Below are 27848 nucleotides of genomic sequence, written 5' to 3'. Positions count from 1 at the left end.
ACCTTTGCCATCACTCCAGATTGAAAGCCCTGCCCTTATGGACTCAGTCTGATGCATTTGCTATGACTGGGACAAATTGGAGTATGCAAATTAGCACCTTTTGAGTCTTCTGAACCCAGGAAATTCTCTTGCTGTGTGTTCCAGCTAATGGACCTGAGATGTCCTTTGTAACAGTGCTGTCTGTGCAACTCCTTTAACCTTTTCAGATTCTGATCTAGCCTTTGTTCCTAGCCCTTTTTAGAATCATGCAATGTATCAAGTTAACCTCTGTTATAATTTAAACTGGTGTAACACCAGAGCCATATCATAGCATGCAGTGGCATTTACACATGTTTAAAGTGCAAAAGAGCATCCAACAGTGAATAGAGGCCCACAACATTAAAATTTCTAAGAGAGCTTTTTCTGCCTATTTTCAGCTTCAAATACTTATCTTTACCCTGAATCACTTAACCAGTACAAAATGCACAATTAGATTTCTAAATTTCTAAATAAATTAACATCAAGTATGAGTTTGCACTTTTATGGCAAGAGTATGATCTTCTAAGAAGACTGTTAATCTACAAAGTAGTTGAGGAGTGATTGATGATCAAGCATGAACAGATTCCTAGGTAGATTTTATAGAAATCTACAGAAAGAAGCAGAATTATGAAATACCATTATCCTCAAATCATAAAGGGAAAGTTGCTACTGGAGATGCCTTGTTCCTGGAAAAGCACACTGCAAAGCAAGATAGTAACCTTTTCTTTCTGGAGTCCTATGACTCTTTTCACAACATTTCAGCATTTACACTGACCTCCTGTCTTTAAACTGTGTTTGGGTGTGGTGTTTGAACATAATAAACACACATTTCATGTCACCCCAATTATTTCTTCTAAGTAGATTGTGTGCCTATCTTTCCCCAACACAGGATTTAGTTTGCTGCTATTCTCCTCTCTTACTGGTTTTATTTTAAAATTTTGTTCCTATTTAACATTCTTTGGTCCTATCCACTTAGAATTGCATCTTTTCTGGAAAGTTATACTTTCATCAGGATATAATCTCTTACATCATTAATCCATCATTGTTTAGTTTATACTAAGGCACTACATCCCATTTATTACTGTTATATCTCTGTTTTGGAATAACTAATTTGAACTGTATAATCATAAACTATTCTAGAGAAAACATGGTTGTATACTAAATGCTTTTGATTTTGGATAGAGATGTAGATTAAACAAATGCCTTTTATTCCCCTTTGTTCCATTTCTGGACTGCATTTTGTTCAGTGCATTTGGTTTTCTCTTTGGTTTTGTACCCAAACTCTCTGGATGCTGCTTAATGTCAGGAAGAAAACTCATAAATATAGGCTGTACTTTACAATTAGGAGGTTCAGATTAAAAATTTAAGTACACAAAGTAGACTCAATATATGTCCTACAGAAATAATTCCTTCATAAAACTTTTATATGATCTACAGACCTTCAGTTTTGACTTGCTCTGTACTTGTTCTGTCTCATTGAATTTATGCACCGCTCATCGCCCATAGAAAGTTTAGCATTGCTTTGCCGAGTGGTTTGATCTGTATCAACTATTTCCTCTTAATTAATCTATTTACTTTCCACTTTAGTTTTGGCTACTGATGCATAACTTAACCTCTACTTCATCCCAAAAATTTTTACTTTCAGACAGCACAGATCTGTGCTCTCCAACATATCCTTAGTTTTGTCAGCCTTTTCATATTTTCCTCTTTTCGTCTGCCTTTGACACATGCTAACAGATGTCAGTTAGTAGTCTACTCCTTTAACCCAATGCAGACACAAAGCTGAACAGTCTTCATTCTCAGAAAGTGTACCACTGACATCATCATTAGCAATTGCCCTTCACAAATTTCCAAGCCAGTAGAAGTCTTTTCTCCTGACACCTTTTACAGCCCGGAAAAATCCTCCATCAGCACTACCATCTGCTGCTTCCTCACCTTTAGTCTTATGTCACCAATTCTGTGTTGACTAGTGTTATACAGAGAGAACCTCATTATGTAATACTCAGAATGACTGAAAATAGTAAATGAGAAGATAAATCTTCTCCCTAATATTTTATAGCACTCCAACACTTTCCTGCCTCTTTTCCCACTTTTTAAATTTTCTTGTCAGATGGGACTCCCTATAATAATTCAAATATTGGAAGAAATGAGATTTGCACTCAGCTATAGCCTAGTCAGTCAACTTCTTTTTTTTTTTATATTGCCTCTATCTAATTAAAACACTACAAAGTTTTACACAACATTTGTGGGGAAAGAAAAATTTTAGAACTTTGTATTTCATTCACTTATGATTATTCATACTGTTTGGCTGATTTTAATACTTAACTAACAATGGGTTTACAAGGCAAAGTATTGGGTACTTCTTTCCCTTCCGGAGAAAGTTCTGTTTCTTCATTACACTATTAATTGTGTGCAACTCTTGTATCACCCCCAATTGCTCACTACTGCAAAGGTGCAAATAATTTGCTCTATTTACTGTTCTCTAATTTGCCTTAAATAAACATTTTCACAAAATTTGCCCAATCTAAATTGGGCAAATGCTCAACACACATATTTACAATGTATGGAGAACTTTACATAGATACTCTCCAACAAAATTATTTTTTAAAAAATGAATTGTGTCATTGTCTCATTATATTCTAATCTAGTTATTATGGATTAATAGCAACATCTTCCAAATGTGATTAAATACTGTAGTGAAGCTGGAGAGTGAATTCTTTCCACTTTTTGTCTAGAAAGCTTGATAGAATACCATTGTTTTAAAAAGTATGTCTATAATTCTACAAAAAAATAGTGGCAGAAATGGAGGACAAGACCCATGTGGACAACAGAGAAATGGTATGAAAGTTCCCTTCAAATTGGTATTTCATTCTGCACCTTCTGTGTTTGATAACATTGAATTACAAACTGGATGATAAAACAGCATTAACGTGAGGAGTATATGAAAACATTTTCCTGATAACAACTTCCAATTTTTCTGGCTGAAGATAGGAAAAAGCCTTTTATTTTGTAACTACTGAGATATTAACGATCTTTGTTTGCATTCAGTTGATCATTCATGTGACCCTGAGTACTTCTGAGTGCATTACAAATATGGTTCAATCTGCTATTTGCAGCTATTACACAGCTGGAATAGTTGGATGGGATCAGCCCCTTAAGCACAACTGTAGCTATAGCTTTACTTTAGGAAAGTAAAGCTGTATCTAGTAAGGTAGTTTAGGAGTGCAGGTAGATAGGATACTAGCTACCTGCAAACAGAAGATTGTTAGAGTGCTCATTTGCAGTGAAGAAACATTAATTTTCCTCTTTCCTGAGAAATTGAAGCTTATCTGACATGCTCCAGAAAACAAACCAATGACTCAGCTACTCTGTATGGTACTGGCATCACCTGGAATGATTCACTGGAAACCACAGAAATTGTATTCATCTGCACATTTACCTCACAATTAAAAGGGCCCCTCTCTGAAGCACAGTTATATACTAAATTGACAGACAGATTATATTTATACAATTTCATGTTAGTCTTATTATTACAGTGTTGGATACATTAATAAAAATAGAAAAAGAATATCAAACTATTAGGATGAGGCGTTATTCAATTGTTCACAATACTAACAATTCATTAGGCATCTTACATCCATAGGATGAGGGTGATTTGCTTATTTGTTGACTTTAAATAAAGAAAAGCTAAAATAACATCAGTGGGTATAATAGCCCATGGCTTCTCTATAGAATGACGGTAAAGAGACAATTAAATTTTCCATGAAGTTCCATCCACCACCAGAGGCTTCCAGTGGAGTGAAAAGCATGTGAACCAAGACTGCCTTTCATGCATGGGAAGTCTGGGACTACTGCATGGGGTAAAGCCAAATTGCAGCATTTTAGCCCTTTGCATCTTCCAAGTAGCTCAAATTCTGCTGTCATTCTAGGATGACATTCTATGATCAAGGCTGTGGTGATACAGAGGTTTCTAGGAAGTAAAACAAGGGCTTACAGGCCTTGTGCATATTTCAGATGACTTTGCTGGCTCATCTTGGACACAACTGGACATCCACTACAGCTATCCTCTGTACATTGTTAACCACTTCATTAAAGCCAAGCGATTTGTAGTTTGTGACTTTTGACTCAATGAAGAATACAAACTATAGGGTCAGATTGTTTTCACTGAGGTTGCTTTACCTTGGATCTTAATGGGAACCTGATTTTTCTTCTCTTGTTGAATCTAATACTGCAATTACCTTGCAAAAGACTTTTGTTCACCACGAAATACTTAATGGGAGAGAAAGGTACAGCACAAAGTAAAAGGGAAATGCAAGTCTCATAAATTTTCCAAGATAACATTAAAAAAGTCTTCTAGTTTCTAGGAAGGTAGGTGGCAACCTTTATGGAACAGAGTAGAATTCAGTAATTGTCATCCACTTAAAAAACATGGGTGCACAACAGATCTTGCTATGGGAATAAATGAGATTGGTGGTTGGCTTTTTTCTCTGTCTAGTTCAGTAGTTCAATTCTATCAAATGTATCAAAATTATCTAATATGCAATAACTTTATGGACATGGCAGAAATTAACTATGGTCTTCCAATTAGTTTGATTTTGGATTATGTTTTGTTTGTTTCTTTGTTTTTGTTTGTGTGTTTTGAAACTCATTGCACAAATCTACATCATAAGAGTTGTCAGTGCTCACAATTGAACAAGTCCACAAAATGAAGAAAAGAATACACTTTTTGTTGCACTGACACTTTGGTATCTGTCCAATATAAGGATTTCTTTACACAAAATGAGGTAGCTCAGTATAAACAATCTAAGACAACTAGTGTCCAAGTTACTGTGTATGTAATATGTACACAATGCTATATGAAAGTGTTAGTTTCTTAACAGTTGAATAGGCACTACTGAAGCAAAGAATGCAATTATGAAAGTTACCACTCTTGTATGCAGAAATACAAAACGTGTACTGCTCATACAGTTCAGATACACACTCCTATTATTATTACTTATACCATCTTTCCATCCTGGCCTGACTTTAAAACTACTCCATTGTGATTAATTCCAAATATTTAGTTTTTAAAAAGGCACTGATGTTTTTAAAGAAAGAAACATATATTTTCAAAATATTAATTTTTTTTTAAAATAATGTACATTATACTTCCAATTGTTTTACAGTTCAAATTGTAAGGTGTGTTCTTTTTTGTTCAAGAATTTTAAAAGCAACTAATTTAAATATGCAAAATTATCTTGAGTTGTTCATACGTGAACTTAAAAGCCATGCAACACAGGAAAATTAAGTAATTATGCCTCCAAGTTATTTACTGCAATTAAGCTCATTTATCATATGCAAATTAGTGCAAACTGGTCTCATTAGTTACTAAATTACTCAATATGAGCTGAACAATGTAGCACTCCAGTTTGTAATGAAAAATCCCTGTAGAGGCAAGCAGTATCAATTAAGCTAATTTGCATATGCAAATATATTCACTAACTTTCCCTTTTCTCTATATTTAGTTCTACATTTCCTGATCATTCCTGATTATAAGAAGACTATGGGGTTAGTGACCCTTTTTCACACCTTCTCAACAGCAATGAAGTTAAAGAAAAAAAAATCCAGAGATCCTGAAAAATTGATCAAAATCTTGCTAATTTTTACAACCAATTTAAGCGAAATTTTTAATAATAGGTACCAGAAATAATTTTTTTACTGGATACAATTGATAGACAGATAAATATACAGAAAATAAATCAGACTATATCTATTCTCATTATAACACCACTTTTCAGAAGAAAAAGAATGTGCAAGACAAGAAAAACAAAGCCTATAATTTGGCAAATCAAAAATCTTGTAAAAATTAATTAACATATTGCCATTATCTACTTTTCTCCTCCATTACATCCCACTCTACTATTCATAATTCAGGTGATTTTACTTGGAAAACATTTAAAGGACATTAAACTGACATAAAGATTCTGATGTAATAGTGTTAGAGCAGTCATCTCTTGTGGTGTCCATTTTTCCATGAGCACTGAGTGGATGGTGCCTTTGGCTTCAAACCTACCACTGGAAATCTCTTCAGCATGATATACAGCAATCAGCTGTGGCTTGGGTAGTTTTTGACATGGAATCATACTATTTTAGACTGATTTGGGTTAAAAGGGTCCTTTAAGATCACCTAGTTCCAACCCCCCGTCTCACAGACAGGGAACCTCCCACTATCCCAGGCTGCTCAGAGCCCCATCCAAGCTGGCCCTGAGCACTGCCAGGGATGGGGCAGCCAAAGATTCTCTGGGCAGCCTGTGCCAGAGCCTCACCACTCTCACCATGAGGATTTCATACACAAAATGAAATACATGAAGTGCACGAGTGTCTGATTTCATATGTAAGCAAAGTAAAAGCCTCTTTCTAATCTAGATTTGTAGAAGGGACAAATGCAAAGATGCATCCAGCCTTACTCAAATTAAGTCCTTTAAAAGTATTAGATTTCCTTTTATCGGGGTTTTTATTCAATTTTTCATCTCTGAATTTATGTAAAGGTAATAGTGCATTATTTTTTTGGAGTTGATGAAGTCTGTAATTAACAGAACAGAATTAACTGTATGATCCCTGGGCACAAATGCTATCTCAGACCAATATCAATAACTTTTAAAATTTATTTTTCTCATGACTGGTAGAGTTTTACTTTTCTATTTTCTGCACTTAACTGCATATGGGAGAAAACCTTTAGTACCTGTATCAATCATCAATTAAGCAGTATTTAAACACTTGATTCCTTAATAATAGAATAAAAACCCATGGATGAAGACATTCTTCATTCAATGATGACTAAGCATTATATGTAAATACATGGATTTAATATGTGTGGATGTGACTAATGTATATAATGTATACCTAGAAATGACTGACACTACTTGTAGACTTAAAATGTAAAAATATCACAAGACATACCTCCATTTCTGGTTTTGTAACATCATTTTAAATAAACCATATCCACTTTTTAAAAATCTACTGTATTATGCATATTTGTCTATCAATAAATTTTGAAGTATTGAAATATTAAAAAGATTAGAGAGACTCCTTAATTTCTGAGCTTACACTTAACCAAGTCTTCAAAATATTAATAGCAAAAGGGATTACACAAACTATTAATTCAAATTCTTAAGATAACAGACTCTGAAACCAAAGTTCCCAAGGTATAATCAAGGTTGTTACTTCAATTGCAAGGAATATTTGCCACGATACTTATTTGAAAATAATTTCTGAGTATTGAAAATATCTGAGTGAGCAGCAGACTAGGTGAGAACATGTTAGAATTGTATTCCACTACAAAATCTATCCAATTGTTTTACAAACTATTTTGTCTTCTGATGATTATATTTCTACCTATTAGACCACAAAGCAGTACCCTGAAGTTCATTCTGATCTGTTTAGAAGTGGTGCAGTTGAATGCACAACCCAGGTTATCCTCCCATGTGTTGACTGCAATGCAAAAATAAGACAAAAATCTTAACATGTCATGATAAACCTGTCACCATTATTAATTTATTTATCCATCATCAACCATCTATCTTGCAAATATCAGGGTGGATCTTATTATCAACTGAGGGATTCATGGGAGTACTTTGATAAAAGCATCATTTTTTTGAAAAAGCCACACCTTAACAGATATTCAATACAAGGCTGATGGTAATTTTGATTTTAAATTCTCAGTTTTGAGTACAAGTGCAATACAGGGTTTTTTTTAGTAGTAGTATGAAGAAATTATATCCTGAAACACCTTAATTTATCACAAATACATTTTAAAAAACCTAAAAAAAAAAATCAAACAAAAAAAACCCCAAAACCAAAAAAATCCAACAACCCATAAGTGAAATCTCATTTAAACAAGGTTCAAAGTCACTAATTGTTCTAATACACAGTAAATGAAAAACTCAAATATCAAGTAGTTTTCAAAGCGGACATTCTAATTTTTGTCATTTTCATCTATAAGAGTGATACTTAATACCTAAAGAGTGTAAATAAATCAGTCTCAATGGGTTTTTATTTATATATGAGTTATAAATAATATTGTAAAAAACATAACTTTATGATGTATGATATTTTTATACAGTTGACACACTGATAAATTACATAAACTGAAATATCAAAAAAATGCTAGGTCTTAATTTTTTTCTACATGAACGAGACAACATAGCAGTGTTCCTCCCTAATATGCAAACACAGTACTGTAGATACTGGTGCAGATCTCTGACACAATAACTACAACAAAAGTATTTGCTTACAGTATCAAAAACTTGACCTAGACCTTTGCCAAGAGTGCACAACTAAGCAAATAATTTAATTCATGATTCTTGTTCTGAAGAGAAATTAATTCTACTAGTTAATGTTTCCCTAAAATTATCTTTGTTGCTTTTCTGCATTTAGTTATGTTATAAAGATGTGAAAATTCTGACATTATATAGTGCTTTTGAATACCACAGCTGAGTTAGTGTAGAGAGATAGATCTCAATAATTTCAAATTAAGTGGAATATTTCTCATGATAATATCCTAATTTACCTCTCAAAAGATAATACACCAGACAATATGTTTGCATTGAGAAGCTGTGTACATTGCTAAATAAGAGCAGTTATTCAGTGCCACACTTAGAAAAGACTGTGTGGGTTTTATTTCCATAGGGCTGGGTTTGCCTTAGTGCAAAGCACATAATATTTTCTTCTTAACTGCTTGTACTCCACATTTGATCACTTCAGTCTAAGAAAGGCTGTAGTAACCCTGGCAAAATAAATCATCCACAAGAATGTTTCCATCAGGTCATTGTTTTTCAGTTGATTCTTCCTGGGATATGATGACTTGTGCCATGTGACGAGCTTTTGACAAATACCAGACCAGTTTTCAGCCTACAGCTAAGGACACCTAAAAGGCATGCTTCTATTCATATTTTAATCTCTGCAGATTGCTCTAAATTTTTGATATATAATTGTGACAACTGGGATATCATGGAGAAAAGCAGTGCTCATAAGCCAAAGTGTGGAAAAAAACCTCAGACCAGAATTGATACATGACAAGACAAATCACCAACACAAAACACTGGCTTGTACACACACTCACACAAATACATAAGGGCATTCTGCAAGCATACACCTACTGCACAATTCTAAACAACAAAATGTTGTGATTCAGCTAAAATAACACTTGCCTTGCCTCTCATTAACATTCTCCCAATTATGGACTTCAAAAATAGAAGAAATATGAGCATAATCTCATCAATATAAGTGCTGACAACAATACTATTCAAATTATTGGCAGATATATGACTAGGTAGATATTTTGATTTTTCTTGGAAAAGCCATTTTTTTACCTGTAAAATATGACTTCCCAAATGTGATTCAAATACTTCAATGGCAAGGGCACTGGGACTTCTCCTGCGCTGGGCACCTATAACTGAATAAAAAACAGTTATGTTGCAAGGTCTGGCACATTTAGTTCTCATGCATCCTCATCGTTGACATTAATCCCTTAAATGTTTGCATCTTAATACACCGGTGTTAAATTTTGCCTTCTACATAGTATATAAATTTGGTCATTTAGTATGTAATTTAAGACTCAAATTTGTAGGATAAAAAAAGAGATTTTAAAAAACCAATCTATTTAGGTGTCCAACGAATCTGGAAATGCCTTGTTTGTTCAGATACGACTCAATCCCTGTAGGCTTACATTGATGAAAGCATTCACAATTTAGTGAAAAATACTATTGAAAAAGAGGCTACACATATTGGAAATGTTTGGAAATGTAGGGATAAGAACTAAGTATTACTCATGAATTAGGAAGTTTATTCTACTAGTTTATCTGAGAGGTTTATCATGTTATTATTTTAAACTGAAATGAAATAGACACAACATTAAAAAGCCAACATTTGTAAATACATCCAGTATTCAAATTAAAGTTCCCCTCAGTTGTAAAGAAGTATTTTAGTATCCCACATATCCATGTTAGTTGTTAGAATAGGTTCTGAAACATCAGCTTCTAAATTATATAGTTTAAAAGTACAAAGTGAGTAATAAGTAGGTATGTTTCAAAGGCCGCAGTGACTACAAAAAAGGCTGAGAAATCAAAAAACTAATATTCCATTAAAGGAATATTAGGAACATAAAGCCAGAAATTAAGTCTGCATATAACCAAATGTAGCCATCTACTGTGAGCTGAGATTTCTTCTTAGGCTTAGGCTACCTTTCCCACATGATCAGAGAAAGAGCACAGAGAAGATGGCACAGGGCTGCAGGAAGCTCCCTTTGCTGTTTTAGTGAAAAAGTCAGGCATATCCACAGCAGTGAGAAGAGGCAAAGTCCATTCTGCACCCTTCTAAGGTATGTACAAAAGCATTTACATCCCAAGACCCTGATGAGAGACTAATGTCTCTGAAAGCATCACAGCACTAGTCCATCCTTACATATTGCTGTCTTTATAGTGTATGATAAGAAAAATGAAATATCAAGGATCCACTAAAGCAAGCAGAATGAATGACTGCCATTACTGAACAGGCCAATTTAACATGAATGGAAACAAAACACGAAGCAACAATGTCTTAGTTGTCTATGATACTGGCTGCCAAAGGTGATATCAGTAGGAAAAGATAAATGCCAAGTAATGATAGTCATATTGACCTGAAAGTGTAATATCATTTCTTATTGATGTTTCATGTAATTTCCTTGCAGGAAATCCTAAGCTATTTATACTGAGCAAACAGGTGGCTTCATAGCTAATAGATTGAGGCAATAGCTCATTATTACAAATGGAGACTGCTGTAGAGCTGGTATTCAAGGACATAGACCCTAACAGCTTGAAAAAAATTCTTCAAGACTGTATTTCTTAGAAAAACTTTATCTCAAGTTGTGAGACTAAACAAAATATATGGCACTGTAAAGATTTTCAGTATTCTGAACATGATTGCTGTCAGCATGGTGCTTTGTACAGTTACTTCATTTATAATCTATCAGAAACAAAAAAGCAAATTCAGTTTTGGCTTGTCAGACATTGCTTCATAGTAGTCTCCATAAGAGCACTGTAAAGACTAAAAAATCCCCCAACCTTTAAACCTGCAACCCCTCCCTGAATTCCCTTAGGTCCTTTCATTCTTCCACCTAGACTGTGTCATGTTTTCCACACGCTGGCCAAACACACCACCATTTGGAATTTACCTTTCAATTAATTTGCTATTTCCTGCCCATATCCTTACGTTACCATCCTCTACCATTTTAAAGTGTATCCATTACATATTCAATCCAATTCTATGATGCCAACTGCAGGGTTTTAGCATTTAAGTATCATAACTTGAATGAAGTGCCTGAAGTCAGTGCAGCCCTCTTTAAAACAGTATCTTGAACCTTAAATGACACTTACAGGTAAGTCATCAGTCTTCACAATGGGGACCCTCAATTCCATACCTCAAAAGAAACCACTTTAAGGTGACTGAGTTAACTAAAAAACAAGAGAAGGTCAGATCTTAGCTTTAATTTTTTTTTTTTTAGTTAAATCCTCCATTGATGACTGCATACTTGTGGCTAGTATATAGGTAGACAAATATTTTGTAGTACTTTCATGCCATTCAGTTCACTGACATTTTCATAGCACTAGAGATCTTGGATTTATGTGTCTTGCTCTCAGTCAGGTGATGTGGGGGTTCTTACGGCATTACTAATTTTACAACCACGATAATAAGTTACACAGAAAACAATCTTATTTCTGGCAGACATTCTGCAACTCCTTTTTGAAAAATTAATAAATATTAAATATGTACCTTATTTCATGTATTTCCATAACTATCATTCTTCATATTTTGAGGAATGAGATAAAAATATTGAGAAAATATAGAACAAGGGAAACATAAATTATTTAATCATCTGGATTTATTGTCTTATTATTTCACTTACTTGAACTTTCAAATTTTCTTGGTATCTATTTGCAGCAGAAAAAATATGCTATTTGGGGTATATAAGTGCATACCACATTGACACCTTTCAGAAATATGGCAATCTCACAGTCCAGTCACAGCACAAAACTTTGTATTGAATGAATTGTTGGCATGCCAATAGACTAAAAGAAGACGTAGACTGAAATGTTTGGATTAAAAAGCAGGCCCAATGCTATTTTATTCAAAAATTTCAAAACATAAACTATAAATACTGAACTGGCTTCCATCACACAAGCCACAGCTAGTCATCTAAATCTCTCACCCTGTGGATAGAACCATCAGCAGCCACAGCTCAGCCACTCACAGAAAACTTGAAAAGCAAGAGATTTATTTCACAAAATCTATAAATCAAAGTAGCTCAGCGACCTTCACAGACCTAAAGGTATGGATGCACACCTTTTTTAAAAATGTGGATTCCCTTTTAAATGTAGACTCTACAGAAAAAAGATACTGAATGCATGGAAACAAGTTCCAAACCCAGGTTAATTTTTTCCAAGCTTCTCCTATTTTAGCTGTATGAACAAACATCTCTGAATAGACTTTTTTCACATGTGGTCATATTTTGTATTGCCTACATTTAGTTGACAATCTTTAAGACTTGAATGCACAAATTAATCAAAAAGTTGGTTGAAAAAATATTTGTACTAAATATTGACTTTTAATAGTGACAAGAAGATAGAAAGATTGCTTTCACATGTGCACTTTGTAGTGCTGGAGCAGAAGAATCTGTCTATGAAAATGTTTTATTTTCCATGGCATTGGACTATGACCTTTACTATCCAAACCGACATCTCTATTCCTGGCATGAGATTATTCCATAAAAGAAAAAAGTCTAACTGTTCACTAGTTCCTCTTTAAAATTCCTCTCTCAATGACTAATCTGGCTATGCATGAGGTGAAGGAAGAGCCACCTCCCTTTCAGAGTGTCTTGGGGGCAGTCTAAGCATGCTTAATGCAACCTCAAGAGCATTTGCAATTGTGCACAAAAAAAAATGGGAACCCGTGGAAAAGGAAAATGTAGACTGCTTAACAAAGATTTCTATGATCCTGAAGAGGAAGGATTTCCTCTTAAACACAGCTCTAAGGTGTGTTTAGAGACCAGAGACTGATGTTCACTGTGTCTTTCCACTGGTGAAGACAGAATTCTAATAACGCACAAGGAGTATTCTTAGATCACAAGGAACAGAAGAGCAGCATATGAGCACAATTATCAGTTTCCCTTAAAAAACTCCTGGGAGACTTTGCATGATATCCCTCAACATAAACTGCTTTTGTGGAAAGTTTTGGAAAATTCAAACAAAGAGCTTTAAAATTCTGCTGTTTTAATAATAATTTAAAAACTAAACTCAACTTTAAAATTCATTTTCCTTAACCTTTATTTACTCCTAAAAGCTTTTCCTCAGTTAGCCTCAAAGTCCTTATATTTTTTATTTAATTTTGTTGATTTTTCTAAGAAGAATGTTTTGTACACTTGGAAGGAGAGGTGGACTTAGGGCCACCGCACTACAACCTTTTAGGCAATCTGCTGTCTGAAAAATTATAAAGAAACAGAGCTCATCTTGAAGATCTCTAATTATGACTGCCAATAGAGTCAGACTTTAATTAGCAAAGCCCAAGCAGATCTACATAAATATGAAAGTTTATAAATACCCCACCAAAAAAAAAGAAAATTATCAGCTTTATTCACAAAATATCTAACTATATCAGGTTAATTGCACAGCAGCTTCACATAGAGTTGGCTAGTATTTTTCCCCATAGGTAATAACAATATACATGATGGTGTCAGATGAGAGAGCATAAGAAGCAGAGTGGCCTGAGGATTGTATGTGCAAAGCAGTTCACAGCATGAGTGTGGCTATAATATTTTAAATATTCTTTCCCAGAATATAACTTTTTTTGTTGTTTCAGAGTAGAAAGAAAGATATATAGAAATAACAATACAATTTCTCATATATTTGCCTTGTTGTAAAGTAGATTCTAGATGAAAATGTATCTTTTGTGATTTCTATTAATAACTCCAAATGTTCGTGAAAGAAAATTGAGGTGAATTTGGCAATCAAAGTGGTTTTACAGGAAGAGATGCAATGTCATCTTGAAATATTGGGGCTTTCTGATGACACATAATGAGCAATTTGGAAATTTTTAAAAGCTGTGTTTTAGAAAAGACAGAGAAACTGACTGCAGGGCTAAACTGAAAAACAGAGGATTCAGTCTCAGGGAAGGATGAAGTGTAATCAACATTGCACTCCAGTATTTCTGCATGTTAACATTCACAGAAGCTTTTTTTCTTTTTTTTCAATAATTACTTTACTTCCTGTTTAATACCTTTTGATGAATATTTTTTCTCATTGATTGTCCCTTGCTATCCCCTTTAAGATGGATTCTAAGTTTTGAGAGAAATCTCCAGCAAGAGAGAACCCCTCTGCCTAGAAGTTGAGGACATCTAGTATACAAGATGTATATTCAAATCCTGATCTAAAGTGAGATAAGAGATGAACAGCGTGATGTAAGCAGAGGTGCTGCCCTCTGATTTGGAAAGGGTATCCAAAGAAATTAAATTATGTTACCTCACTGTAAGCCATAATATGATCCAAAATGTAGGTCTCTTATCCACCTTCACAGATGGGAAGAAGAAATAAATCTTAGATGGAGCTGCAACATATGTGGAAAGGTATTTTAACTAGGTTTAGTAAAGCTATGGGAATCATTAATACTGTGCCATTACCAAAGAAGTATCACAGCAATAAAGTATCAGAACAAATTTGTCACAAAGGACTACATGTAAGATGTATAATGCAATATATGATTATCAACTTTCAAAGCTTAACAACAGCACTTCAAATATATTTTTTTGTGTACAAGAATGCCTCATATTCTAGATATCTATCTTCTGGTCACTGGTAAAGAGCATGAATTCATTACTGAGGAATCCATGGCTGAGAAAGTAAAGCAAAACTTTCCATGGAGTAACCTACTAGTTGCCAAGAATGTACTGGTTAATTAATGAAAGTATTATGTAACACAATTACAGGTGTGCTTTATTATTCTCAGCAGTTTATCTCTGAAAAAGCTCCAGAAGTTAAAAGAATTTTTAGCAAAACTTGCTTTTCAAATTCAAATTTTAAACTTCTTTTTAATAGCTTTTTTAGTTTCAATAACTTAAATTGATCAAATTGAAATGTTGTCAAAAAGCAGAAGTTATTATATTAATTGAAAATTGTTAATTGAACTGGAATAATTGGATTTGAAGACATAATATGTTTTTCCCTTGAGAAACAGTCAAAATTAATGGAAAAAAGAAACAACATAAGTGACTGTCATAGTGTAAGTTTTCATCTGTTTTAGGAGCCTGCTCCTTTTCCAATTACCTTCATTTGGTTTATAGGTCTGCTCCTTCCCAAGAATTTGTTCTTTAGGGGGTGGGGGTAGGGTGGGTGGGAGGAAGAGACAAGGTTTCTTAAGCCCTAAATATCACTTTTTTTTATCCTTTCTTCTGAACTTAAAATTAGAAACCCCAACAATGAAATAAGTATATTTTGTGTTCTCTCCTTGATAATTAGCACTGTTTCTTAATTAGCACATGTACACTTAAAAGTTTACTTCAGAGATTTTTTGTTTTCTGTTCACTGTAAAGGATGAAATCTTTGCTGTGAAAGAATTTCCAGTCATCTAAGCAAAGAGAGTTCTCCATCTGTGGCTGGGCGGGAGCACTGGCCTTTCTCCCACACTGTAGTAGTTACTATAGGAACTATTGTGCCACCTTCAAAAGGGCTACAGACAGGGTGATTAAAATTCTTCATGGGAGAACCCCCACTCTTCTCCTTGACAATGAAATTCTTCAGGGAGAGGGCTAAGCCTCCAGTTCAAGAATGGCAGCACCTGAGGGAGAGATGTGGCAGACAGAATCACCCCTGCTTTAAATTGAAGCACAGGGCAAAAAATACAAGGGCCCATACTCCTGCATTCATTTCGTTCCCCTCCCATAAAATTCAGGAACACTGGCAAGAACTAGTGAGAAACAGAGAAGAAACAAATAACCATACACTCTCCAATGTGTCAAGGACAACGCAGAAAGTAAAAAAACAAATACTTTCAATTCAAATCAATAGCAGGAGAAGAAAAATAATTAAAGTGAGATAGGAGCTTCCCAGGAAATCCACCTGCTGTAAATAGATCAGAAAAAAGTCTACAGAAGTATGTAAAATAAAGAGATAAAGGAGAGAAAGATGGGTGAGGCAAGGGAGAGGGGCACACAAAAGTGGGGTGAATCAAGGGCTTAAAAACCTAGGAATTTATCAGTCCATTAGATAAATGTCCACTCCAAGAGATTGGTTCTACCAGCAGAAAAAATGCATAAACATTACAATTGCATGAAGAAATGAGTGATGAGTCTGGATTACTTATTCAGATATCACAGTAAGACCCTTACTGGAATAATAGTTCTTATTTTTAAACTAGTATCAAAATTCCTCTGAAAAGAAAACTGCTGCCACCCTTTACAGCTCCAATGCTACAGAAATGGCTAGTGTCACTGGTTCTGTTCTCAGGAGGAGGACAGGGTATTAACATCAAGTCAGAACCGTGTTATATAGTGTCAGACTATACTTGCTGGTAAAACTAAGAGGCCTACATCTGTTGTCTTGTTTTTTTTTTTCCAGTCTGATCCCAAAGGTTCATGTTATGACATTTGTAACATCTGCTACAAATGCGGAGGTAAGTCAGGCACAACCTTATTACTTCCAATCTAACGCTCCATCCATCCACAGGGCTTTCATATGCCACTAGCATGTCAAAGCGACCAAAAACTGTTCTATCTACATGAAGTAAGGTCTAATATATTTCTGAAAGTCAAGAAGAAATCCTGCTTTGTTATGTTTCCCCTTCTTTTGTTGTCTAAATTTTGGCAATGTTATTTCAGAATATTCTGTGAACAAAACAGCGAGCTGCTCCTTCTTAGAGCCAATACAATTGCCTTTTTATGCCTTAGACAGTGGTGTGTTGAAAATTGGCAAGCTGTAATTCACATCCTTCCCTGTCTTCACTAACACTGAAACATATCCAGATTCCCTTACCAGACCCTTCTATACTGAGGTCTGCTTCCTTGCATAGTCCCCCTTTCCTGCCATACTTCTCCCATGATTTGGTGCACTCACTGCATTATTTTAATGACAAACTTAACTTTTTTCAGTGCTCAGTGGAAAAATGCAACACCTGACAGACAAAAAATTACTTATTTCAACTGTGGTAACAAAAAAGTAAATGAATAAGGAAAACAATAAGATGTTTTAAAACTAGCATTCTTTCTATTAGCTTCTATCTAGTTCTTTCTATGAACTTTTATTCTATCAATGAACTTCTATTGCTATATGCACAGTCTTTGAAGATTCCAACATTCCACTGTTAATGGGCTAGGGCACTGTATGCTGTGAGGACTATGCTATCCCTGCCAAGTGTCTGCACAGGAAGCCAACCACTTGCTATAGGGCTAAAACCACCCACTAAAGCAATTCCTTGAGAAATACATATAGCCTCTTCTGACAGCAAGTGGATCATAATTTTAGAAACAAACAGCTTTAGATGTTGGTGAACTAGGTAATATGTTTCACACTCAGTATCATACACTAAAAATAAGACAAATTTCACATTTGATAGAAGTAATTTAAATTCATTACAGGGGCTGCAGGGTAGCAAGTGAGAAGGAAAACCCAGATCCTGATGACATAAGCCATTGTAGGTCCTGATCACCTGCACTTCTGCCATACTCACTTTTTTCTGTCCTACAGACTAAGTAAAAGAACCTCCCATACACATACCCAGCTAAGAAAAACACTGAAAAAACCCCAGATCTCTTTATGTTAAATGAACACTAAAATTTGAAAGTATATAAAAAATATTGCTATTGGCAAATGCAGGGACCACATCCACTGCTGGAATAGCATATCCAGCTATGATATAACTAGACAATTACTTACTAATGCATCATTATTCTACCAAAGCAAGTGACATACTGAAATGAATCCAACTGTTTAAAACTGTTTCTGGTTCTTAGGTGACTTGAGAGCTTTACTACTTCTATACACTTGGCTTTATGACTGTCACATTTTTTTTTTTTCCTTTTTGTGATGTAGTCAGAAAAGATTTAATGAAAATTTGTAAGTTAAATGAGACTGCATACAAACCTGAAATCCATCCACAATTTCAGGGAAGAAATCTTTATCAGCTGCCAAAACTGAACCGTGTAATTAACTGAGGATTCTGGTAAGAACCAACTATGCCACTAGTAAATTATGTTTACTTGTTTTCTAGCTGTCTGTTCATAAGAGAGTCTGTAAGAAAATGCAACTATAGAGAATTTGGTGATTTCAAAAAATAACTGAAGAAATTTAAGCAGATTACCATCTGTAGTAGAATCACAAGAAGTTTTTAAAATCTATTGCAAAAAGTTCTCCATTTCTCACTAGAAATTTTCATCAAGAACTCTTATAAGAGCTAAAATAGCATTTCAGAATTGCTGAGGATTGAAAAATGACCATGCATAAACTGCAATGGAAACCCCCAAGTCCTAATGAAGCAGTCCTCAGAGGAAGTAGTATGACACTTTAGAATACTGGTTAAGTCATGACAACTGGAAGGTGGAACTGCTTCTTTTCAAAAGCACTGCTGCTTGTTAAAAAAAAAAAAAATTGATCCAAAGCCCCTGTGGGAAAGATTTTCCAGCACTTCCAGCACTTTGGACTGTATTCTTAATGCATATGTATAGAAGTGCACTACTACTTGTAATAATCTCTTTCAGCAGGTTTTAAGGAAACAGAATCTCTTGGAAATCCCAATGAGTAGTAAGAAGAATAGTTAAATCTTTACTGGAAATATGATGCAGTCTTTAAGTTTTTGCCAAGGTTAAAAGAATTCATGCCGTTCATGACAAATGAGCTTGAAATAAATTAGAAATAAGTTAACATGTTAACATTATCAGCTCCAGCACAAGGTGTTTCCCCCTTCATTTGCTGAAGGATCTTTTAAATAGTCATGTGAGAAAAGTCCAATTTCCTTTGCCTATGAAGAGTGCCTAACAGGGAAATATAAGAGATGTTTAATCACAAGACAAAATAGTAATAAAAGTGAGAGCTTAGTAGTGAGAAAACAGGAAGCCAATTCTACAGCCAGGGATATGTGTGTAGACACAGCATTCACTTAATCAGAGTTGCATTCATTAGCATCAGGAATTAATTTAGCCCAAGATTCTTTCTGCAGTGAGAGAAAACATTTCTTTTATTTGATTGTATCATAGCTAAGATTCACACTTGTTACCTTAAAAAGTCATGCCTGTCTGACTATAAGCGGAAAAGCAAGGCATTCAGCATTCAAAATATCTCTTGAGCACCTTAAACCTAAAAGTTCAGGGCGTTATTGTAGCCAGATATTTGAGTATTTGTTAGCAAATGAACTTAAAGGCATCAGAATTCATTCCCCACACAGTACTTGAATTAGACATGGACACAGATGGTTACCTTGACTTTGGGAGCAGTTTTATTTTGCAAGATAACACTGTCTTTAAACCAGCTCTTTTGCACTTTCTATTAGCACTGATAAACATAATTTTTTTCTTAATAATTTTACAATTATACTGATAATGTATTACATTTGGTTAGCCCAATAATTACTTTTTATTATACATACACAGCCTAATATAATACAAGAATTATATTTTGAGGTTCACATTGTCTCATTCATCAGAATTTATATTATACCTAATATAATACAAGTATTATGCATTTTCTATAAAGATAGATAGAAATTTCCTTGATATAATAATTCAGCAATCTGTGAGCTGAGATTTTGCTGAAATAATGTCCTTTAAATTCTGCGTGTATTTTACTGCTTTTCAATATCACCTTTTAATTCTTAAACATATTTCTTGTGTTTAGTCCCTCTAAACAACTAGATTTACACAACTATGTAATTTGTAAATCAAGCTCATTAATTTAATGGACAAGATTATTTTTCTTGAAGTATGATATGATATTATATGATTGATGTGATATGATATGATATGATATGATATGATATGATATGATACGATACTTAAACTAAAATATGAAAGAATGAATACTGCTCAAACTCAACACAGAACACACTTCTTTTTCAGTCACTTACAACTTTTATACATCCTGCAGAGAAAATCATGAGTAATGCCTGATAGTGTTTATCTACTATTCTGGTTTATTTTAGCAACCTCCTGAAAGGCAGTTTGAATCCTGACATTTTTTTTTTCAAATATGATAGCTTAAGGGTGTTTTGGATTATTTTAAATTGCCTGCTTTAAATCAAACATCATCTTATTTTGTTAATAATACCTGAAAATCTGAGGAATTTGCTTGTAGAAAAATATTCCACTCTACAATGTGGTAGGACAAGTCAGAAATGCGGCAAGTTTTCTGCGCATACTAACAAATAAGTCTTTCAATGCCAAGGCTTTGCCTTACAAATGCAATATTATTGCAAGGTATACTCTACTTCTCTCTACAAATAAGATGGAGAAAAATAACTATTGAGTAAAACTGCCCCAAATTTTTCAAAAGTATCACTGAAAAATTCTGTTTCAAACTTTTCTGAGAATAATTCTGTCATAATATTGAGTCTATCTTCTACAGGAAAGGAAGAATCTGAGGAATGAAGAGGCACCTTTATGGCTGGAAGAGGAAAAGACACACTGCTGCAACAGCTCATGGACAAATGACTTCTGAAGAGAAAGGCTTATTTTGGTGAAGAAAAGTTATGACTAAAAGGAAAAGTGAATGGCAAAAATAGACTGAAAATCAAAACACTTGTAATAAAGAAAATAATATTTTGAAGAATATTAACTGAAACTAAGGATTAGGGATAATCAAAACATTATTTTAAAGCTGTGTCTTGCTTATATTCACCGGTTAGTTGACACTTACTATGACCGCTGGATTACCTCTAACCAGAGCTAAGCAGGCAAGAGGGACTCAGCTGCTGTGGTTGCACACACAACACAGGTGTTGCTAAACCATTTGTTTTGTGAAGTTCAAATACTCTTTTGATCTACTGGCACATAATACTTCGAGCTGAGCTATATCTCTATAGTCAAATGAAGGCAAATGTGGACTAGCTGTAAATGGGTTAATGTGGCCATTGATTAGGTCTAACTGTGCTAAAAAGGTATGAAACTCTCCCAAGAAGAAAGACAGAGTAATTTTTTCATCTCTGTTTTACCATAGCTGGGGTGCTTCAAATCCCTAAACTAGCATTTGCTGCTGTGTAAACATACTGTGTCTAAAGAAGATTTTTAAAATTAATCTCTAATTAACTTGTTAATAGTTAATGAACAAGAGCCCATTTACAAAAATAAAAAAAAATCTTAGAAAGGTATGAGCACCTTTTTCCATCTCATATTTTCCACTTTTATGCTACCTCAACTCATCTTTTCACACTTTTTTTTTCTTCCCTTAATTTTCCTGTTTCACAGCAGCTTACTTGAATTGGCACTTTCAACCACACACATTTCTTATGGGAAAGAAGTTCATTATGATCAGAGGACCCAAAGCTGTGTTGTGGGAGATGAAATGGATCACTTTCTTAGGCATCTGAATCTCCAGAAGGCAATGTAACTGTGAATGAAAATACTGAAGTAGATACTTATAAAGTTGAAATAGCTGAACAATTTGAGTTTACTCACTAAACACAAACCCCCAAACCCTTGGATACTATTCCAAAGAGCCTTATCTGAGAGGGAATTAAAAAAAAAAAAATAAACTCAGCCCAGAGAAACTACAATTCACTCCACCAAAGATTTAAGAACTTATCATCAAAGAGGAGGTAACTACTTGCCTGTTTGTTAATGATACTGGAGCTCCAAAGTGTTGCAACCTACCCTTATTTTCAGGTTAACCACCTAAAAGTGATAATTTCTCTGCACTGGGAAAGCAATATTTAAACTCTTCCTCAAATAGTGCTTACTACAAAGGAAAGTGAATTTATACTAGTCCATGTACAATCAGAGAACAATAAATCAAGTGTCACAATACAATTCACAATATCAGCTTTTAAATTCTATTTCCTAAGAATCCATATTATTAGTGCAGGGTATGCATAACAATTAATGAAAACATATTTCCTATGAATTTTTAAATTTGGTTATTATGTTTTATAGTATCATGTTTATAATAATGGTTTGGACTCAACATAGAGGTGTATTTTTGTCCATTGGTAAACACTGGACAAATTTTTCCAGAAAGTCCACAATAATTTACTTTTATCAATTGAAAAATAGACCCAGACATTTTTATGGTGTACAAGCTTCACACACTTATGACAAAATGTTGTCTTACAAGTTCCAGCTCTCTTCACAGTGTTATACTGAATCCAGAAACCAGGCATAGCACTAGCTTGAGGACAAAACCACCCACCAGTTCTTCCAAAGAAACCTAGAATGGTTTGGGTTGGAATGGATCATCAAAGATAATTTAGTTCAAATCCCCTGCTATGGGCAGGACCTGCTAGGGGCAGGATCACCCCTCCATAGGTCAGGCTGTGCAAAGCCTGTCCAACTTCGAACACTTCCTGTTATGGATTTATGCTCCCTTGCACTTCAACAGGTTCCACCTTAGGATCCCACAAAAAGTCCACGTAAAGGTTTACAATTCCTTTTTTAATTAGTTCTCAGGTTACAGCTTGAGCTTAGCACTACTAATGCTGAGACTGTTCTGAGAGAAGAATACAGTTAACCAAACTCATTCTATGACAATGCTGTCACCACAGGCCCTGGTAAAAAAAAGCTTCCCCTGTCTTTTTTATAAACTCCTTTATTGAAAGGCTGCAATAAGATCTACCAGAGCTTTTTCTTCTTCTTCAAGCTGAGCCACTTCAAATTCGTCAGTCTTTTTTTCACAGGATAATTTTCATGGCCCAATCTAACAGGTCAATGTCTTTTTTGTTCTGGGGACAAAACAGACAGAGCTGGATGCAAAACTCCAGGTGGGGTCTCAAGAGAGCCAGGACAGATTAGGAAAATAACCTCTTGATCTACTGGCCATGCTCCTTTTGATGCAGACCAGGATATGATGGGTTTTCTGGGCTGCAAGTGCACGTTGCTGATTTATACCAAATCTCTCATCCACCACAATCCCTAAAACTTTGCAAGCTTCTTTCCAACCCATTCCTCCAGTATGTACTGATATTGGGAACTTTTATAGCCCAGGTGCAGGACCTTGCGTTTGGCTTTGCTGAACTTCACAAGGTTCACATTGTCCCCTTCATCAGTATTTATTTATTCTTATTTCTTCTTCTGGAATCACATGAATGATGGGAAGTGGCATCAGAGCACCACTTCAAGTAACACTGCAGAGGCAAGATGCTTAATTTGGACATTCGTGTCTGTAATTATCAACAGACAAGAGACCAAATACCAGCACTCGTAGTCATACACTTTGGCATCTGTTAACTACCCAGTCTGAAACTACTTGCTTACTCATTTCATGCCAGCTGTCTGGCATCAAGGCTTTTTTTCAATTCCTGAAAAAATTTGAACTGATTTATTTTCTGAATTTTTTCCTTCAGTGTCCAGAATTTAAATTATTTAGCTTTATGAGTTTTAAGTATGAAACATAAAAGGACCAGATGACTTAATACTATACATTTTTTCTAATCACTCCCAAAAAAGTAAATAAATATTTAAAAACAATTTTCTGAAAACTGTGACTGACGTGGACCTTTAACCATGCCCACAGTATGTCCTACCTCAATCCAAAAAATATTATTTAATTTTGGATTTAAGCATGCTGGTAAACTAACCCAAATATTTCAAATACTGAGGCAAGTAATGAGGATATTTTAAATAGTGTGCAGAGTAGGTGCCTATTCAAGTTCAAGTAAAATCTCTAAATCTCTTCTTTCTCTGAATTGCTCAGCCAATAAAGGATGTTCTTAGAAGAGAAATAGGATATAGGCTTTTTTAGCATTTGAAGTACTTTTGCTCCCAAATCATTTTATAAAGGAGCTATTCAATGAAAGTAAGTTTTGATTCTATGTTTCATATTGCAGTACTGCACATAATTGTGTGTTCAATAACTTGTCATAATACAAAATTACCAAAACTAATAAATGATTCATAGTTCTAAAAATATCCTGTTATAGATGAAATTTAGTGGAGAGAATAAGCTTTATTTGCATTTAAAGTTAGAACAATGTTGATGGTATTTGATGTTTCCTAACATGTAGAAATTTCTTGTTCCATTCTTTGTCAAATAATAATCCTCTTAGTCAATAAAAAGAGGGCTGCCATGTCAGTTTAAAACTTGAGACACAAAACTCCCCTTGGTATCACTTCCCAGAGTGATTCCAAAATTAAAATGCACTAAGTCAGATATACCCAGCCACATAATAGCATAGATGTAAAGGTCTACATAAACAGAGGAAGACCCTGGAAACATCCCCCAAAGCCTTCTGTCCACCCTATTCTGCAGGCATGATTGACTGTGTCATGTTTATTGTTAGCCCATCTGGACAACAGGTGCAGTACATAATGGCCACAGTGTACTTGACTATTGACTAGTGAATATTTCTGCACATCACAATAGGCCACAGAATGACCCTCACTAACAGACAGACTTCCTACCAATTTCTACATTCAAAATCTCTCCAAACAAAAGGAAAGAGGTTTTACTCTATCTGGAAGTTTGGTATAGAGCTTAAACACACAACCCACATTCATCAAATACTTTGTTTGCCAGGCTTGTACAGAGTAAATTTAAGGAATTTAAAAAAAAAAAAAAAGTGTATGAATTTCAAGCTTGGGGACCTCTAATTACTTCCTTCTTAAAATTTAACTATAAAACATAGATAAATTGCTGCACTAAAACCACAGAAGATCCTCCACATGATCTGTGCCAATGTATCTAAAGCTCAGTGAAGCTGATCCCAGAGAGACTTTTCCACTTAGTCCTCAGAGAATTAATTTTGGACCCGTTTCTAATGAGTATATAAAGGATTACTTGGATATTTTGGTAAACCTACCCAATAAATTAGTCAATCTCAAATTTTATTACCCACAAAGCATTACAGTGGTCATATAGCTGAAGAACACTGAGGGAATTGAAGGCATATTAGTCATTTATTTAGGCAGATATCAGAGATCAGTACTCAGTACAGGATGTTAGTTGTAACATTAAGCTAATTGGCTAATAGTTGCAGAAGTCCTTAAACAGTTTTTATACTGAGAGGTGTGACCCCTTCTTGAACCAATTTATGTAAACCCAGGGGGAGTCCTAAATTTATTCCAGTTTCATGAATGCATGGTCTGGATTAAGAAACCAAAAGCAAGAAGAATATGCATAAAACCAACCGTGTAAACCAAACACCCAAAATTTACATGCTGTCAGCTTGAAAACTTTCCGTCTAACAAATTACTTGAGATAATAAATGTTTAAAATAAATTTAACAATTTGGTATTAAAAACATTCATATTTCATCCAGTGCATGATTTAGGCTGTAGGTTTTTTCTTGTCAACCCTACCTTTGGCTATTTATCTAGTTGCAAACTTTTATAGATGTGAAATATTTTAAGAAGACCTTTGGAAATGGCCTGAGGTAATTTCAAACTTAACAGACCCTGTCCCACCAGAGCTCATTATAGTGCATTTTATAACAAAGTACCCTCTACTTAATTTTCAGAGCTTAGCCAAGCGTATTAGAAATGCAGCTGCATTAAGTACAATTAATGGTATAATAAAAGCAGTGGAGGGCTGTTTAAGACCCAAGAACCAGCATTAAACAGGGCATCCATGTTCTCCAACAGTCAGTAATGTGTCGAAGTTCCAGAAGTGTGATATTGCCACAGCTAGAGAAGGAAAAAAAAATGAAACAGCATATGCTTTTGGGAAAAAAAAAAAAAAATCTTGTCCTTCAACAATCCCAAAAGGTAATCTAAAAGAGGATTAAGAAAATATTCCCTCCAGTTATGCCACTAGCATCCCCCTCACTCTTTGAGCAGGAGTCTAAAACAATACATTCATATTCCCACCAGTTAAAAAACCCAAGCAAATTCAATTCCAGAAAAAGTGAGAATAATAGTGATACATATAATACACAGCATGATCTAGTTTCTCAACTAAGTTTTCTTTCAAATGACAGAAAGGAAAAAGTATAAAAATATTTAATTTAAAATAAAACAAGTCACATCACAACTGGACTGTTGATTATAAAAGCTCTGCAACTGTTAAGTATGCCGTTATCTTGATAACTAAATTGTCATTCCTTTATCATTCCTGAAATTAAGTTAATTTTTATTTGAAACTAAAGAAGAAACATTATGTTAAAGAAGACAACCAACTTCTCCTGAGTAATTTCTGATAGAAGTCAACTGACCTCTCATGAAGAAACTAGTAACTATTTTTTTCTATATGGGACTAATATCTTTTTTGTTTGTTTCTGCTCTTGAACCTTATTTTTGTGTATTTAACTCAATTATTTATTTTGGCAGAAAAGATCAGTTAATTCCTGTCAGTGGGCCTTCTGATTCACAGACAGTAAGTGGCTTAAAACCTGGCTTTATGGCAGAATTTGAAAGCACAAAAGCCTTTGGTTATGCATGGTCTGCAGATATAGTAATTAATTTCATACACACTGAATATAAAAAAAAATCCTTTCATGAGTGCTGAAGGTGGAAAAAAAGTTATGATTTTGTGCTCTGCACAAGAATAACAGATTTCTAAACTGTGAAATAAAAACAATTTCCAATTCTCAGTGCATAAGTACTGTAAATACAAAACCAGTAAGAAAACCCTCCGAATTTCAATGTAACTTCTCCCAATAATGGATAAATGAAGTAGACCAGATATTGTTTTACACTTCCCTTTTCTAGTAAAAAATATATGCTAACCATATATTGCTTATCTTTAAAGTTGATTTCAGGTGTTAAGGGGCAGAAATAACAAAAAACCAAAAGATCTCCTACACCAGTTATTTGTGGACTAGACTGTTGGAAATTTCCAAGTCAACTCTGACTGAAAACCCTATATATGGACTTGGAAATAATCAATAGTGTGTAGACAGATAAAATCTACTTCGACAGTAGCTCTCATTACTCTCAGAAATACGTAGGAAAAATAAAACACACACACTTTTCCTGCTTACAAAGCATATGAATACATCTATTCCTGAAGTTCCAGTTATCCAGTGCTGTATTCTGAGTTGTGGAAACATTTCAATAATATCATTGAGCGTTCTCTCTTTCCTCTCCTCCCTGTTTGCTGAACTTCACACATAGGGGCTGTTCCTCCACCAAGACTGTTTCGCTGCTGACTTCTGATCTTTTTATGCACAGCATTCTGCTGCCTCTATCATTCTTTACAGTAACATAATTCTACAACCATCACTTCAGTATCACAAGAAAGCAACTTCATTTATACAGGCTTAAGTAGATTGCAGAGAATAGATGATCACATTATTTCAGAAGATTATTCAATTGACACTCAAATTTCCTACTACTCTCTATGATCACACAGTACAGAAAGTATCTTTTTTATCCTATGATATAATTCTGAAAAAATGTTAGCTACTGCTCAGTAAAACACTATAATTACTGCTGAAATAACCACAGTGGTGTGGACTGTGTTGACAAAATAATAAGAATAAAGCCTAGGAAATGTAAGTATTAGTGTTCAAAATTTATATAAAGACTAATAACTAAAACTGAAACAATGGGACTAGAAATGTATCTAAGGTAAGGAGTTACAACCTCTGCCATTAAATCAAGTAATGATGATTTGTCTAAAGTTACATTAAACACATCACATCTTCTGTTACTAGAAAGTAATAACAACAAATAGAAGTGATTCTCTGAGAAATTA

The 27848-nt window shown here is 34.5% G+C and overlaps 1 protein-coding gene across 7 annotated transcripts in view; it reads right to left on the bottom strand.

Moving 5' to 3' along the window:
- NPAS3 (neuronal PAS domain protein 3) overlaps nucleotides 1-27848 on the bottom strand; it is a 589208-nt gene that overhangs the window by 286738 nt on the left and 274622 nt on the right. For all 7 annotated transcript variants that reach the window (XM_085582101.1, XM_021542664.4, XM_085582102.1 and 4 more), the window contains one exon: nucleotides 9369-9451. In XM_085582101.1, coding sequence (XP_085438227.1) covers nucleotides 9369-9451 — 83 coding nt within the window. The remainder of the gene's footprint in view (nucleotides 1-9368; nucleotides 9452-27848) is intronic.

The sequence above is a fragment of the Lonchura striata genome, chromosome 5 (assembly GCF_050655825.1).
Source record: "Lonchura striata isolate lonStrDom1 chromosome 5, ASM5065582v1, whole genome shotgun sequence".
Lineage (NCBI taxonomy): Eukaryota > Metazoa > Chordata > Aves > Passeriformes > Estrildidae > Lonchura > Lonchura striata.
The sequence above is the reverse complement of the archived record's forward strand: the minus strand, read 5'-3'. Positions and strand labels throughout refer to the sequence as shown.